Below are 17,905 nucleotides of genomic sequence, written 5' to 3'. Positions count from 1 at the left end.
AGCTGAAGATAAGTTTTGACTGGGCTTGGAGCAGCTTAGGAAACAGACTCTAGGACTCCCTTGGCCTTAGGAAGCCATTATTTTCCATGCCTTATACCACCGCAACAGACTGAAGAACCTTTACTCCAGGCTATGTTTTTAAGCCTAAACCGAAATCTGTTGATTATGTAACTAAGTAAAATGCATGGCTTCAGGCCTGGCTGGATCCAGCTGCTGAATGACAGCCTCTAGTTCTGCTCACACTCTGTCGTACTTCTGTTCTTAGTTCTTCTCCATTTCTGTCCCCACCTCTATGACCTCTGAACTTTCCTTCCATGTCAATGTCATGCTCTGGTGGTCCTCTCCATACAGTAGCACCCAGCAACTCATATTTATAACTTCCCTGTATAGTATCAGAAAATTCTAGAAAGATTTTAACACAAAGCTGATTGTTTTTCAAATTTTCAAATGGTTAATGTGCTGATGCTAGCTCTCACCCTCCTCCATATCATGTACATACAACACACACCACATTACATACATACAACTCACACCACTCATACCACACACACATACATCACACACCCCATGCCCCCCACACAATGCATATACCCCATACCACACACACATGCAACACACACACCATGACACACACACATACAATACCCCCCACCCTCCACAAATACAATACATACACACTGCACACCACCACAGAGTCAACACACACACCACACTCATACACACTCCACACCACACACATATAGCAACATTCTACAACACACACACCACACCACACATATACAACATACACACCCCATACCACACACATATATCACACACCACACAGTACATTGCACACACATACAACACCCTCCACATACTACACTCAATACAACAGACACCACACATTCCCACCACATAATCACACACACAACACACACAATGCATGCATACAAATACTGTCACACACCCCATGCACCACATACATCACACATACAAAGCACGTGAATACAAAACACACACATGAAACACCTCCACTTCCCTATCCCCACCACACATATACACAACACACGTATATCAAACACACAGAAAACAACACACATACCTCCCCCCACAACACTATAAACCACACACACACACACACACACACACACACACACACCACATATGTCCCACTGAGGCTCATCTGAATGGAAGGAGGGTTACCTATATTATTATCCACAGTGCTGTTACCATTGAGCTACTACTGTGGTGATCTGAAATGACAGAAAGCTAAGGATTCTGTGCTGGGGGCAGTGGTACAGGGGTACCATTGATGACTGGGATGTGAAAGTGGACATCTGTAGGAAAAGCTACTAGTGAGCAAGAAAACTCTAAGAATTCAAAGACCACAGACCTGCTGCTGGATAGTCTTCCTATAATGGAGTGGGTTTCAGATGAGCAGACTGTGGCCTCTGAACTTTGTGTTTGAGACTGAGGCATCTGAGATGCAAAACTGATGCAGGGATGTTTCTGTGGCTTTTGAGGGAAGGAAGCAAACTCTGGTCTGGGAGCAGAAGAGGTGGTGAGTTCAAGAAGAGAAAGTACAGTGCATTTGTTCAAGAGTCTGATAGGGTGACTGGAAGGACAGTCACAAGGGAAGGGCGAGATTGCCATCTGTTTGTTTCATCCGTCTCAGGCTGGCCTCAGTGTTATTAGATAGTTTAGGCTGACCTCGAGTTCAGATCCTCCTGCCTCCACCTCTCCAGTGCTATACCACTGTGCCTAACTTATCAGATAGTTTCTAAGGACAGAAGAGACTTTCATGTGTTGACAGGCTTATTGTAAAGACCCCATGAAGAGGGAGACACTGGGGCTGAGGTGAGTGAGGCTGCAATCAGGGGCTTTGGAGAGCCAGGTGGAGGCCCAGGCTCCAGCCACTGTGAAGTTTCATGACCTTAACTACCCTGTGCTTTGGTCATCTTTCTGGAAATGAGGATAGTTTGGGGGCCTACAGGGGGTTCTATGAGAATGGAATGGTAATCAGTGCCCAGCACACCACAGTGACATTTGTAAGTCATCGTCCCTGAGATTGCAGGATGGAGGTCATTATGGAATCTCAGCACAGTTGTTGGCCAGGGCTGAAGCCCGGCTGGTTGTCATGCAGGTTTCCTTGTATGAATCTGCTCAAGAGTGAGTATGGCCTGCAGGACCTAGAAACCTACTACCAAGCGCAGTCATCAGGACAGGGTCAGCCCATTTGAGGCTGGGATTTTCCTACCATTTGAGTGAATATAAGACTTTGCAATAGAGAGAGGAAGACACCCGAAATCATTCTCTGGCCTCTACATGTACTTGCACACACATTTACGTGCATGTACACACACATACACACACAAAGAAAATAGTGTGCATGAGCTGGGTGTTGCAGACAGTCTGGTAAGAAAGCATTCTCCTGCTGGGGACATGGCAAGGTTTCCATGCAATGAAATGTTAGAAGCCCTGTGCAGCGGACTCCATTTTGCATTGCACAAATAGCATCCCACAATTTGTTGTTCTGGCAACAGGCTTTTTTTTGTGGCTTGGGTCCCACCCAGAACTTCTGTGGATGCAGTGCCAGACCATTTTGCCACCTGCCTCCTGGGCACAGAATCCAGGGGAGGTGACTTGGTGAAGCTGTGCCTGGCCATGGGTCTGATATAGGAGCCAGCCTGGATCTATGAGGCTGGGAGAGTGAACTGTAGGGAGAACTGAGGGAACAGACCTTCAGACAGTCCTGCCTGTCAACACTGTCCAGAGGAAGAGCACAAGTGTTTATCAGAACTACTTGTTGTGCTAGGGGTTTTATACTTCAATACGCCCCAACAGGTCAGCTTTGAACGAGACTCCCATCCTTCCTGGGACTGAGGTCTTCATCTGGGATCAAAGAGTAGAACATGCCAGTAGTCCCTGTGCTGAGTTCTCTGGTTTCTGGGTTCCTGTGGAGATGCTGTAGAAAATGTCAGAGGGACATGAGTGGCCCAAGCCAGTGGGCTCAGTCCTCCTTCACCTGCTCCTTGCTGTGTTCTACAGACGAGTTTCATTTAAAGATTGCCTCCAAATTAAAAAGCCTCACAAAGCCATGGTCCATGATCAGTTCCTAAACCCTCCCCCATGACTGATTCATGCTTCTTTTGTTGGCACCCTGGGTTTACACTTATTTCTGTGACTCAGTTTCTCTGTATAGAGGGTGAAGGTTTGGCAAGAGTGTTTAGACTTTGTCTCTGTGAGCCTGGGATGTGGAGAGAATGTTAATACATTGAGTTGACTGAGTCTCGTTTTGCCTGCAGACTGGCCAGGTTCAGGGATCCATCCGTCTTGCCTGTCCTGCTTCTCCGGCATTCCTAGATGGTTCTAGGACTCGAGTGTAGCTCCAAAGGCCAGCAGAAAGTCATACTGCCTCTTCCCATTTCCTCTTTCCTCTAGGGACTCATGCAGTGGCATCTAAGCCCAGTTCAGCTGCCATTCATCAGCCAAAGTCCAGAGACCAGGAGAGGAAGAAGCGTGGCTTCACTTCCTCTCTGAGGATGGAGCCCCACGGCCACGCCGGAAAGAGCCGAAAATCCACCAAATTCCGCTCCATCTCCCGCTCTCTGATCCTCTGTAATGCCAAGCCCAGTGACGACAGCTCCAGCCCCGATGAGAAGTATCCAGATCCTCTGGAGTTTTCGCTGGGCCAGGGTAAGGAGGGGCTCCTCCATTCCTCCACACAACTCGCAGACACGTCAGAGGCTGGGCTCAACAATATTCCAGATCTGGCCCTGGCCTCAGAGGCTGCTCAACTCCAAGCAGTTGGGAACGACCGAGGCAAGCACTGTAGGAGGATGTTCTTCATGAAGGTACGCCCAGAATCTGCATGGCTATAAGTACCCATGGCTGGTGTCTGATTTGTGAATGAGCTTTTGAATCCATTTATTCAAAAGTCAGGAAAGCAGGGAATTCTCATTGTGACCAGCAGCAAGGCAAAAGTTGCGGCAGGATCCCCTGGAACTCGTTGAAATTGCCTTGAGATTGAATCAGGTGCAGTCAACACCCTTCCTTCCCTGAGAGATTCAATGAGATGTTGTGTCAATTGGAGATACACTGAGTCTAGATTTCCGGTGAAAAAGCTTAGGTGCAGTAGTCTGTACCTTACAAAGTTCTCTTTATACAAGCACTTCTGGGTAGGGTATAGGAATGTTCTCAAAGTACACCTGTCCTGAAGTCTTAGAGAAACAGGGACCCTGGGCATAGGAGAGGCCTTGGGCACACAGGGTAAGGCGAATGGGTGGAGAGCTTGCTTCTAGAATGCAACCATGGGTGTTTTCCAGGTGCTTTCAGTCAATTTCAATATAAGTAGGGACTTGTCAGAATTCAGAATTTTTCCATCTTGTTGGGTAGCATTTAAATTTCTGCTGTCCTCATGTGATGGAAATCAAGAAGTGTCAGGGCATTCAGGCTGATTAAAGAGCTTACTGTAATTAGTCCCTAAGGAGTGCTATGTCTTTGTACCATCTCTGGAAGAAGGAGACCTGGACCTTAGAGTTAGTGCAGCTCACACTAGATGGGTAGGCCTCAAGGGGTTGCTCCCCCAGCCTATTGCCAAGACTCTGGGTAGTCACCTGATCCAACAGTAGATAGGGAGGACATTCCTGGGTCTTGGGAAGGTCTGGAACCTTTGTCACATTGGCCTCCTTCAAGAAGGAAGTCCCTACTGCATAATAAGGGGCATCAGGCCACACTATAGAGCAGGTAGAGGCAGAATCTCCCAAAATGTCTATACACAAGCAGCATCCTTAAGGTTTAGCCCAGTGCAGGCTGTTCCATCACAATGGGGTGGTTTCTACTGTTACATCCTGAGCTCACCTGACAGGGCAGAAGATGAAGCCAGCATCCTGATGCATTCCAGGTAAGCTGAACAGGCTCCCAGCTTGCTATGAATGAAGAGAAAATAACCAACTGCAAGTTAAAGTTGTTTATTTGTCTGTAGTTAGGATTTCATGCATCCCAGGCTGGCCTTGAATTTGCTATGTAACCAAGGATGACCATGAACCTCTTATCCTCCTGTCTTTACCTCTACAGTGCTAGGATACCACACCTTGTTGGGGATCAAACCTAGGGCTTTCTACATGCTAGGCAAGAAGTCTACCAACTGGACTACATCCCCAGTTCACGAGTCAAATTTATTAATGACAATATAAATATCCAGTTGAGAGCTCAGATAAGAGAGATTGCAAAATCATTTGGGAATCCCACAGACTCCTAGCATGGGCTGTTCACCCACTTCCTTTTAATTACATAAGCATTTCCTGAGCACTTACTACGTGCTGGGCACTATGGTAATCCAGATCCTACCCATAAAGAACCTTGTTATTGCACCTGTGCAGTATGCATCTGGCCAAGGGATACGAATGTTAAGAATTCAGTGCATGATGATACAGTTAGTACTGAAGGGGTATAAAGAGGCAGTGAGCAGGATGAGGGAGTAGTGGGTCCTGGGGAACTGTGGCTACTGGGTTTTTTAAAAAGTATTTTTATTTTATGTGTATGAGTGTTTTGCCTGCATGCATGTAAGTGCACCCATGTCATGCAATGACTGCAGAGGCCAGAAGAGGGCATTGGATCCTTTGGAGCTGGAGTTACTGAAGGTTGTTAGCCATGATATGGGTGCTGGGAATTGAACCCCTTTCCTCTGCTCTTAACTACTGAGCCATCTCTCCAACACCCTTGGCTGTTGCTTTTGAAGGGTGATTGAAAAGCCTTCCCTACTGACATGACTCTTGATCAGGGATATGAATAAAGTGGGAGTGAGTCATGTGACCACTGTAGGCAGGGAATCACAGCCAAGGGTTCAGACAGCATGAGCAAAGACAGGAAGAAAAGAACACGAGTGGCACTTAGGAGCCTAAGGCAAGATGATGGCTTAGGCAAGTCTGGGTTATGTAGTATGATCAAGTCCATATTGGGACACAACAGAACTTTGCCTCAAAAAATAAAAATAAAAAAAAAAGAAGAAGAAGAAAAAGAAAGGAGTGTGCTCATGAAACATCAAAAAGTCTAGAACACAGTGTGTTGTGAGGAATGGGAAGAACGGCAGGATGCCAAGCTGAGGCAGCAGCCAGGGTCCTGAGCAAGGGCTGCGCAGGACCTTGGAGCTTTACTGTAGGGACCGGAAGCTGGGGAGTGGTGTGATCATATTGTTTTAAAAGGAGCACTCTGGGTCCTGGGAAACAGTGATGTGGGCCTGTTGGGAGGGTGCAGTGGTAACCTAAGCCAAGAGTCATTAGGCTTGTACTAAGGTGGCAGTGACCAAGACCCCAAGAATGGTCAAGGCAGGTCTTTATGGTCTAGGCAGAGCTAGAAGGACTTGCTGATGGAGGATATGTGTGAGGGATGAGAGGACTCACTCAGCTGCACATTTTAACTAGAACAGCTCAGGGAAGGAGGTATAGTATCTAAGCAGAGAGGCAGCAGGGGCTGGAAATATGGCCAGAAAAAGCAGAGTGGTTCTATGAATGAGTTATCGTCTTACCAGGCAGAGGCTAGTGGAAAGGATTCTAGCTGGAGGAGACTGCTTAAGCAGAGATGGAGGGGAGGACATCCAAGGGCCTGGGCCTGGGCCGCTGGAACAGATGGGCATGTTTGAGGCTCCTTTGGTACACCTGTCCAGCTTCAGAAGGCAAGGAAGGCATCGGGGAAAGCCAGACAACAAAGATTAGGAGTAGGAAAGGGAGATGACTGAGAGGGGGCAAAGACACTGGGGCAAACTTTACCTTTTTTTTCTTTTCTTTAAAAAAATCTTTTTATGACTCTCATACGCTATATACTTTAAAATATTTTATTTGTTATTTTTATTTTATGTGTATAAGTGTATTTCCTGTATGTGTGTAAATGCATCCGTGTTGTGTTGTGCAATACCCTTGGAGGTCACAAGTGAGCCTTGGATTGCCTGGAACTGGAGTTAACAAACAATTGTTAGCCTCCATGTATGTGCTGGGGACCGAAGCAGGGTCCTCTGCAAGAGCAGCCAGTGCTCTGAACTGCTGAGCCGTCTCAGCTCATGTGCCATATACTTTTAAAAAATTCACCATGCTTATCTCCTTGTCCTTTGTCCACCAAAACCCTAGGAGGGCAGTCATAGCCCTGTCTTCAGCAGCCTTGGGTTAAGGGTGTGGGCTCCCTAATCTGATTGTCTAAGGTTGGACCCTAACTCACCATTTACCATCTGTCCAATCCTGAACAATTCACTTTCTCCAAGTCTCAGTTTTCTTATCCACTAAATTTTGACTACCAGTGATGGTACATAGCTCATATGGATCCTATGATGATAAAATTGCAGGTATTTTCTTGAGACTGCTCATCTGTGCCACTACAGTACACATAGTAACTACTTGATAAATATTATCGGTTCTATTTTTGAGACTGAGAACACTGATTCTGAGTAATTAAATAACGAAGTCAGTAACATTTATTGAATCCCTCTGAAGTGCCATGCAGTGGCCAGGAGTTGTAGCTCTCACAGTGCTCACAGACTGATGAAGGAGACAGGAATGGACCAGATCATCGTGGTTTCCACTGTGGTCAGGGCAGGGTATGGTTCAGGGTGGGGTATGGATCAGGGCAGGGTGTGGATATGCCAGGCTCCTTGATTTGGGGAGGGGTGTCCGGGCAGGTGACTGTGGAAAGCAGGGTGATACAGGATGGAAGTATGGACTGTAGGGAGAAGTACTGATGTGAAAGGGACCATGAGCCAGGTGGAGGCTGTGCCAAGGTATGCTAGGGTGGAGGACAAGGCTGGTCAGATGTGAGTCAGAAACAAAGAGAGGAATACTGTCTGGCTGAGGGCTGGAGATCTGGGTCCTTTTAAAGGAACACAGGTGAACCTTAAAGACCCATCAATGCCTTGTGAGTGTGTTGGTTGTCTGAGCCCCCTCTTCATCAGAGATACCAAATCAGAGAGGTCAAAGGCCACAGCTGGCCCTTATACTTTTTGTGGAGGTTCCTAAGAGCAACTCACAGCCACCCACTTCTTCCTTCCAGCAGGGACACACCAGTCCCCACCCTGGGCTCCTTCCCTCCCCTCAACAGAACGGCCCTATGCTTAGGCATGACTCAGTTGGCCCAGATGGACTCCTTAGCTTCCAGCAATGCCTTGGTTACACCGATTTCAAAATAACATCTGGAAGAGCCCTTGTGACGTCTGCTCTAGAAACGCCTAATGTGAAAATTAAAGAAGAGGAAGTTGCGTAATCAGCCAACTTAAAAAAAAAAAGCCTCTTTGGATGGTTGTATATGGCACACCCAGCGCTGATTAGATTCCTGCCTGAGAGTGTGCCAAAGCTGGAAGGGACCACAGGAGTGTTAAAGTGAACACATGGGTAGGAGTGGGCATCGTGTACCTGATAGGCACTTGCTCCTCAAACTTCACATCTGGAGTCAGACTTGAGTAGCAGTAATATTGAAAGCCAGGTTTCCCAACCAAGAACCTCAGTGGATAACACCGACACTTGGAAAGGAATTCCTGTCTTTTTCAAAATGCAAAGAGTATTTTACAATTTTAAATTTCTTCCTTTTTCTTTTCTTCCTTCTCTCCCTTCCTTTCTTTTTATCTTTCTTTCTTTCTCACAGAACCTCACATAAACTAGGCTGGCCTTAAGCATACTATTTGGCCAAGGCTGACCTTGAATTTCTGGTCTTCCTGCATCTACCTCTAGGGTGTACACTATCACTCCTGGTTTAAGCAGTGCTGGGGATCCAACCCAGGGCCTCCCAAATACTAGCCAAGGACTCTGTCAAGTGAGCCACCCCATCTTGAAAGAACATTTTAATGCCTTTTCAGGAGACTATCGAGGCCAAGGGAAGAAAATCATCTAGGGACAGACGGCCTCTCTGTCTCTGTTTCTGTCTCTATCTCCCCTCTCTCTCTCCCCTCTTTTTCACCCTCATTCTTTACTTCCAGTCTCTTCAAACACTGGAAAGCAATTGTTTTGTTCTAGTCTCTGGAGATAAAGAAAGAAATTTGATACCATACTCTCAGGCAACTTGTCTAGAAGAGACAGGTGTAAATGTAATTAATCCTCTCCCTTCTTCCAACCTATGACTTTGCTCATCTTATTTTTAAATAACAGTTCCATGTAGAGGATGAAGAGTAGAGGAATTGTGTCCTAGACAGAGACTTCCAGGATAGTGACTGGTCAGTTTTCTCTTCCTGTAACAAAATACTACAGACTGGATAACTTACAAAGAAAAGAAGTTGTCTTCAGAACCCAGGAGGTAGAGGCAAATGGAGAATTGTGAGTTCCAGGCCAGCCTAGTGCGAGCCTTTCTCACAAAACAAACAAAACAAAACAAAACAAAACATAACACAACAAAACAAAACCAAAACAAAACAAAACGCCCAACACAATAATGATACAACAAGCAAGAAAGAAATGTTGCTACTGTTCTGGAGTCTAGGAAGCCTGAGGACACAGTGCCCTTGGTCAGGGCAGTCATGCTGCCTTTTAACAGGACGGCAGGTCTGAAGGAGCACGCTAAGTATTTCACTTCCTGAAGAGACAAAAGGATCATATTTGCCTTCTAACAACCTGCTGCGGTGACAAACTAACCAATTCTCTAATCCACACCACTCTTAGAAGCTCCACTCTCACAACCCCAACACCTCCCACTTGTTCCATCTCCCAACAGCCTCACTGGGATGGAAGACTCGGAGAGACTCACAGTCATTACTTTTCATTTCCCCAGAGCAGTGAGTGTAATCATGCCTTACTGTGGAACCTCCTTAGATGGGAATGAGTCCCCCTAAATTACTGTGAGCTGAGCAGTCTTAGGGACAAGCAGGTGATTCAAGCCAGTAGAAGTCTCCCCTGTCAGCCTCTCCAGGGAGACATGGCTAGTGCCTCCTTGGAGACTTAGGAGGGAACAGAGGAGTGGGGGTATAGGCAGGGATGAAGGTGGAGGTGCAGAGGAAGATAGTGAGGAGAGGAGAGACTAAGGAGGTGGCAGAGTCTATTGCTAAGTGGATCCTTCTTTTTCTCATAAGATAAAAATCAGACATTGCCCAGTACTTGGGAAGCAGAGGCAGGCTGATCTCTGTATGACTGAGCCCAGCCTGGTCTATATAGCAAGCTCTAGGCCAACTGGGGCTACAGGAGAACGCTGTCTCAACCAAACCAAATCAAATCAAATCAAACAAAACAGAACAAAGCAAGAAAAACACACCAAAAATCAGACATGGACTAGTGAAAGAAAAATGAACGTTTGTTATAGAAAACGTGTGGCTGCTTCCCTCACAGGCAGAGCATACGCATAGACAGGCATTTCATTTGGTGGGAAAGGTTTTGAATATTCATGCATTTCCTGGGAGAGGGAGAAAACTTTCAGTTATCAAGTGCCACTCTGCACACAGCTCAAAATGTGCCCATATTAGTGTTGCACAGTCACCAGCCTTGACCCAAATGTCACTGCTTAGCATTACACCATGAAGGTGTAATGAGGCTTGGGGACAGTCCTCACCTCAGTCAGTGTGTCACTGTCTTGGTGGTCACTGATCTCCCTGCTTTCCTACTGGCTTATCACTTACCATCACTTATCACAAGATATTCCCAAGGCTGTGAGGTTTCTGTGGACTCCCTGACTCTGCAGGAGTGCAGGGTAACACCTCTCTACACTGTGAGCCAAACCTCACCCAAGACTCACAAAAACTGCTGTCCAAAGAAATCACTGTGGGTCCCCATGGTGTAAAGATTTTTTCACTAGAAGCTTTGTGGTTTTCCAGTCTGCATTTGGGTCTTTAATTCCTATGAAATCTATCTTTGTATGATGTGAGGGCAAGGCTACTCTTGGTTCTATGTAGATGGCCCACTGACCAACACCCTGTTTTGGAAAGTCTGCTCTGGGTCCACCCACATTAGTGTCACTTCTTGTAAGACAAAGACCAGTGCTGGGAATGTGGCTCAGTTGGTAGAATGCTTGCTTAGCATTCATAAAACCCTGAGTTCATCACCAGAACCAAATAAAATCAGGTGTTGTGGTGCAGGACTATAATCCTAGGTGCTGGCAGGAAGATCAGGAGTTCAAGATCATTCTCAGTTACATATGAGGTAAAGCCATCCTGAGCTAGAGATCTTGAATAAAAAAAATGTAAGTAAGTATATAAATAAATAGACCATACATATTCATCTACTTTTGGTCTCTATTTTGATCTAACAGTCTTTTACTTTTTTGTTTTGTTTTGCTTTTAAATAGTATTTTTATTTTCTGTGTATGCCTGCATGTATGTATGTGCACCCATGTTGTGCAATGCCTACAGAGGTCAGAAGAGGTCATCAGATTCCCTGGAACTGTAGTGTATTAGTTACTTTTCTGTTGCTGTGATAGAAACACTGTGACCAAGGGAACTTATAAAAGGAAGAGTTTATTTAGCGTACAGTTCCTCACATCTTCAAGCAGGCACAGGAAGCAAGGGAGTGACTTGAGATCTGGGAAGTCTTAAGAACTCTCAAAGCCTGCCCTCAGTGATGTGCTTCCTCCAGTATGGCCACACTTCTAAGGCCTCCCAAAACAGCGCCACCAACTGGGGACAAAATGTCCAAATACTTGGAGTCTATGGGGGACATTGTCATTTAAACTAGCACATGTAATTAGGAATGGTTGTTAGCTGCCATGTGGGTGCTGGGAACTGAACCTGGGTCTTCTGAAGAGCAGCCAGTGCTCTTAACCCTTGAGCCATCTCCTCAGCCCCTGTGTTGTTTTGAGACAGGGTCTCATTATGTAGCCCTGGCTGGCCTGGAACTCATTTATGTAGGGCAGATTGGCCTTGAACCCCAGAGATCTACCTGCCTCTTACTCCCAAGTGCTTGGATTAAAGGTGAGTGCCACCACACCCAGCTTAGTATTTTACATTTTCTATTCTTGTACTAAATCGTGCACAGTTTTAATTACTGTAAACTTAAAGCAAGATTTTTATTTTTTTTATATCTGGACATGCGTGTCACTCTTGCACTTTCCCAGCTTTGATCTTCCTACTTGGTTAACCTGCTGGGACTTTTACTGACTCCATAGATCAGTTTGAAAAGCTCACATTGTTACAATATCAAATCCTCCAGTCTATTTACAGGATGTTTTTCTCCAAAGTTTGATGGTTTTTGTTGGTTTGATTTTTCACCATATTCCATCTTTGTCTGACATTATTGAAGAATTAATTACAGCTCCATTTCTCTCTTCCCATATTTGATACTTTTTACTCCACATTTTGACAACAGGGCCTGCAGTGTAATGTTGGCCTGAAGTCCTGAGACATCATTCTTGATATCAGAAAGAAAGTTCTATTATTGTTATATCTTAAGCACACTGTTTGCTGTAGGTTTTTTCAGACAGTGTTTATTAGCTTAAGTGGTTCTCCCTATATTTACAGTTTCAAGGATATTTATTTCCATTGGTCCCCCTGAACTGTTAAAGGAATTTTACTAAACTATTTTTTCTGCATTTTATTGAATGATATATGGATATTTCTATGGCTATGGTAAATTACATCGATTGACTTAAAATTTGTTTGTTTTGGCTTTTTGAGCCAGGGTCTCATGTAGCCCAGCTTGACTTTGAACTCACTATGTAGTTGAGGATGACCTTGAACTCCTGATCCTCTAGCCCTGTACCTCCCAAGTACTGGGGTGACAGACTTACATCACCATGTCCAGGGACTGAATTCGTTGAATATTAAAGTAGTTTTGCATTCCTTAAATAAATTCAATTTAGTTATCATATGTTATCTTTTAAATACGATTTTTCATTTGATATGCTAATATTTTGATTGACGTCATTTGTATTTCTGAGAGGATCTAACCTAAAACTGTCCTTTCTTGTAATGCCCAGATCTGATTTCTCATATTACAAATACTTTGATCTTTATGTTCCCCAGGAGTGTTAAGCTAATATTGGTGCTCTGTTTAAAACAAAAATAGTTGGCCCAGCCCACTGAGGTTGCCCGAGAGTGCCTGACTAGCTTGTACCTTTCACTTCTCATTGAAGAGGCCTTCTTTTTGCAATACATGGAGACTATTACAGAGTTCCAGAACTGGTCAAACACAGAGGATAAGTGTCTGTAAGATGCTTAACCCTAAGTGAGGCATTTTCAATGCAACCTTTACAAATAGGATGACTGTAAGTCTTAACTCTCACCAGAGAAGTTTCCTTATGCAGCGGATGTTGATTAACGCAGAAACCCACAATTGACCAATGTGCAGAGAACAAGAAGCAGCAGAGAGTCTACCCCTGAACAGGACATCTATCTCAAACCTCTGCCTCCCAACGCTCAGGGATCATTGTGGAGGAGCAGCACTGTATATAGCTGCATAAGTTAAATTTGATAACTTACGTTTTCCAGATCTTTATTCCTTTTCTCAATTCTAGCTCTTTAATTACCAAAAGAAATAGGTAAAAGCCTTCCGTTACGACTGTAGGTTTGTTCATTTAATCCTTTCCATTTTGTCAGTTATTGTGGTATGTATTTTGAATCTTCAGCTTTATTTGCACAAGTTTTTTTTTTTTAACATTTCCTGGTGGGTGGTGGGCTAACACTCTTAGAATTTTGAAAGCTTTATTTGCACAAGTTTTTTTTTTTTAACATTTGTACTTTCCTGGTGGGCTAACACTCTTAGAATTTTGAAGCATCCATCTTTTCTCTAGTGGTGATTTTTGTTCAAATTTTATCTGCTAATTAGTTCAGCTGTACTTACCAGTCATTGGCTAGCGTCTGCAAGGCTCATCCTTTTCCCTCTTCATCTGCAACCTGTGTCCATATATGGAAGGTATTGCTTATGTAAGCAGTGGACAATGACATATTTTCCTTCAACATTACACTCTTTGTCTTACATTTGTCTATGTGCAATGTAATTTCAGGTGTGTTTATATCTACATCTACGGTCTTAACTTGGTTTCTAGTTGTCCCAGTAGTTTCATATTTATATTCTTGCCTTCTTTTAGATAAATATATTCTTACTCTGTTTCCTTTTGGATTAGCTTGTTAGTTATGCCTTTTCTTTGATTGTTTAAAATTTATTTTTATTTTATGTATATAAATGTTTGCCACATGTATGTAAGTGCATCATATGTGTGCAATGCCTGTGGGGCCTAGAAGAGAGTGTTGGATCCCCTGGAACTGGAGTTACAGGAGGTTGTGAGCTGCCATGTGGGTGATAAGAATCAAACCCAGTTCCTCTGCAGGAGCAGCCAGTGCTCTTAACTACTGAGCCATCTCTCCAGCCCATGACTTTTCTTTGATTATTTTAACCTCTAAAATATAAATATAGAAATACCTGCCAAACATTATCGTCTCTCTTGCCACCCCCACTGTCCATCATCATAAAGGGCTTAGGTCAAGCATGTGGACACCTGCAGGTCTGTCTTCACTGCCCTCCTCCAGCAAGCCTTGGACCCTCCAGCCTAAGGCTGCCCATACCCATGCTATGATCTGCTCAGGATGGTATACACCAGGGTAGGAAAGGGGTTGGTGCACAAGCTCTCACAATGAAACTTGATGCCACCACTCACATTTGCCTCTCACTTCCTCTCTGGCTGGCTATTAGCAGGTCATGCCTTAGCCCTGACACCCTGTTTATTTGCTTGGTGTTCTTTGGAGTTGATACTCTTTTTAAGGTACTGTGAAGACACAGAACTTGTTGAGACTGGGAATTGGCATATAATAATTGCCCAATAAGTATTTATATGAGGACTTGTTGCATAAATCAGCATAATGAGGCCACCCTTAAGGCACAGAGTCTGTTGGCATGTCCCCTTTTTGAGCCAACATCTGAGCTTACATTGGACATTGCTGTGGGGATCCTCTGGCTGGATGCTGGAGTCAATGGTTTTCAGGCTGGGAGGACAGCAGCCTTGAGAACTGATGTGTGGGAGGTCCTGCCCCTCCAGAACTGCCATCCTGAAAGGATGTAAAAATGCTTTGATCCAGTGTGGAACATCCTGCTTTTCTTCACAAATTCAAAATATTGGTTAGGCAGAGTCACCACTCATGTAGCGTGACTCAGTGGCAATGAGGTCAGCTCAACGGTCTGCATTTCTGGCATGCACTGTGGGTGCGGGGGGAGGGTGGCAGTCAAGCCTCTCTGGGCAGACTGGTTCCTTCACTGTGCTTCCTAGGAGCAGCTCAGCCTGTGGCTTGAGGCCCAAGCTTCCTTGGCAAGCAGGAAACCAGATCCTCTGGCTGCTTGCCTCTTCCTGCCACAGAAGAGCCACTTGTGGGTGCTGAGAGCAGCCACTGTGAGGGCAGCTTGGGCTTCCAGGACTCCCACATAGCTGCTGCATCTCCTGAATATGTGGAGGGATATGGAGGGAGGTAAGGGTGATCCAAGTACAGGAAGAGGGGAGGAACTGCCCACTGGCATGACTCATGCCCACTTGCTGATGTTTGTCCAAATTCCATGTGATTTCTACTTGCTGTTTCCAATGCTTAGAGATTTGGAAATATTCGTTTAGAAACTGACTTTTTAGTTGGCATTTTGAATCCCATAGATTCTGTCAAGACCCCATTTGGCTGGTGGAGTCTGCCTACAGAGAAGGAGAAAAAAGCACATGGGGAAGAATCAGCAAAGCAGCTGTCTTTCTGGCTCCGATGCCCAACATTGTTCTTTTCATGTAGGTTACAGCCCAGTGAGGTTTCTCTACATGCAGCCCCCTGCTTGCTGCCTCTAAGCCTTTGACCGTACTGCCATCTCTGACTGCTATACGTTCCTCACTCTTTCTCATGACCCTGAGCCTTAGCCATCCTTATGGCCCAGTCTGTTAGCCAGTTTTCCATGACTGTGACAAAATATGTGAGATAATCAACTTAAAGAGGAAAGTTTATTTGGTTTCATGAATTTGGAGGTTCCAGCCCATGGTACTTTCAGTTGCTCGTGGACTCATCGTGGGGTAGAACATCACGATTGTGGCTGTCTGAGGTTGAGCAGGAGGCTGTTCATCAAGTGGCAAGTGGAGTAGAGAGTGCACTTTTGTAACAAAGTCCCTCTGTCCAAATCTATTAAGCCATGAATCTTCAAATGGGGTAACCCACTAATGAGGTCAGAGGCCTCAAGATCCAATAGTGTCCCAAAGGCCTTACCTTTGAATACTGCTGTGCTGAAGGCCAAGCCTTCCACTTGTGAGCTCTTGGGAGAAATAGAGTTTCAATAAAGCATCCAACCTGAAGCTTTCCTTCATCTCCCCCTTACCTTGCACCCTAGTTTCTACCACAGTACTTGAAACAGCAAACAAACAAACAAAAAAAATAGGTGTTTCCATTGAAGAATAAATTCTGGGTGTCAGCTGTAGGCAGGAAGAGTTGGGCTTCACTATGAGCTGAGGGGAGTGTAAGGAAATGCTTAAGGCCTCATGGGATCCCATCATATTTGAAATACATTATATTTTTAATTTTGGGATCTTTAAAACATTTCATTGAAATACATTATATTTTTAATTTTGGGATCTTTAAAATATTTCATTAAGAGACAGCCTCAGAGAGTGGGTTTCAGCTTCCACTGGTGTAGCAGCTCTGAACTCAGCAGACCACCAGATAGTGCAGAGTTCTGGCCTCCCTTTGGCCTCCCTTTGGCAGAGAGGCTGAGAACCCAGGGGACTGCCTGAAAGCCCCTGGATCCTGCCTCCACATGGTGGTGAGCTTCTGCTAATTGCGCCATACCCATCTCCCTACTTGGGATTTTGTGAGCCCTTCCACCAAGGCCCCAGGGCAGATCTGGCTTTGGTAGGCTAAGGCTGAGATCCTAGCAGACAGCCTGAGAGGGTGGGTTTCAACCTCCATTGGTGTAGCAGCTCTGATGTTGGCAGACTGCAAGAGAGTTCTGGCCTCCCTCAGGCCTCACTGTGGCATAGGGGCTGAGAACCCAGAAAACTGCCTGAGAGCACCCAAATCCTGCCTCCATGTGGTGAAGGAAGCCTGAGTGTACCTGACAGGAACCTGAATTGGACTTCTGTGGGTACTCCTGAATAGCTGATCTGAAGCCATCAGTTCCCTCCAAATTAAACCTGAGAGAACCTGAACCCTGTACCAACCAGCTTTATCATATCAGAATCATAAACAACAAAAGAAATTCACATGCCAAAATCATAATAAAAGAATAATAAAATGTAAAGCCAAAACACTATGTCCCCATCAAACTCCACCAGTCCTGTAGAAGAGTTCTACAAGGAGAACCACCTAGAGATAACCCAGGACACTGAATTTAAAAGAACAATCATAAACATGATCAAGGAATTCAACGAATTTAAAGAACACACAAACAAATCAAAGAGCTAAAAGAAGATAAGGATAAACTTCTGAATGAATTCACAAAAGAGACGGAAACGTTAAAGAAAACTCAGGTAGAAATGAAGAAGGAAGTGCAAAACTCAATAAGCCAACTTGAAACAACAGGGGAAAGCCTCACCACTAGAATGAATGAAATGGAAAACAGAATATCAACACTGGATGATAAAGTTGAAGAACTGGACCACTCAAGCAAGGATTATGGAAAATTTTAAAGAAACACAGGAATGGAATATGCAAGAGATGTGGGACACCATGAAAAGACCAAATCTATGGATCATATGAATAGAGGAAGGAGAAGAATTTCTGGTTAATGGTGTTGACCAGATCTTAAACAGGATTGTAGAAGAGAATTTCCCGAAATTAAGGAAAGACATTCCCATACAAATGCAGGAAGCACACAGAACACCAGACAGACAGGATCAGAAAAGAAACTCCCCACGACATGTCATAGTAAAAACACTAAATGTACAGAACAAAGAGAGAATACTGAAAGCAGCAAAAGAAAAACAAGTCACATACAAAGGAAAGCCCATCAGAATTACAGCTGACTTATCAATGAAAACTATGAAAGCCAGAAGAGCCTGGACCAAGGTATTTCCAGTTCTATAT

The 17,905-nt window shown here is 44.7% G+C and overlaps 1 protein-coding gene across 5 annotated transcripts in view; it reads left to right on the top strand.

The window, feature by feature from the left end:
- Il16 (interleukin 16) overlaps window positions 1-17,905 on the top strand; it is a 114,102-nt gene that overhangs the window by 18,839 nt on the left and 77,358 nt on the right. For all 5 annotated transcript variants that reach the window (XM_029556266.1, XM_008853390.1, XM_008853388.2 and 2 more), the window contains exon 2: window positions 3,424-3,836. In XM_029556266.1, the coding sequence (XP_029412126.1) occupies window positions 3,424-3,836 (413 nt within the window). The remainder of the gene's footprint in view (window positions 1-3,423; window positions 3,837-17,905) is intronic.

This window comes from Nannospalax galili, unplaced genomic scaffold, assembly GCF_000622305.1.
Source record: "Nannospalax galili isolate Female #2095 unplaced genomic scaffold, S.galili_v1.0 scaffold627, whole genome shotgun sequence".
Classification (NCBI taxonomy): Eukaryota; Metazoa; Chordata; class Mammalia; order Rodentia; family Spalacidae; genus Nannospalax; species Nannospalax galili.
The sequence above is the reverse complement of the archived record's forward strand: the minus strand, read 5'-3'. Positions and strand labels throughout refer to the sequence as shown.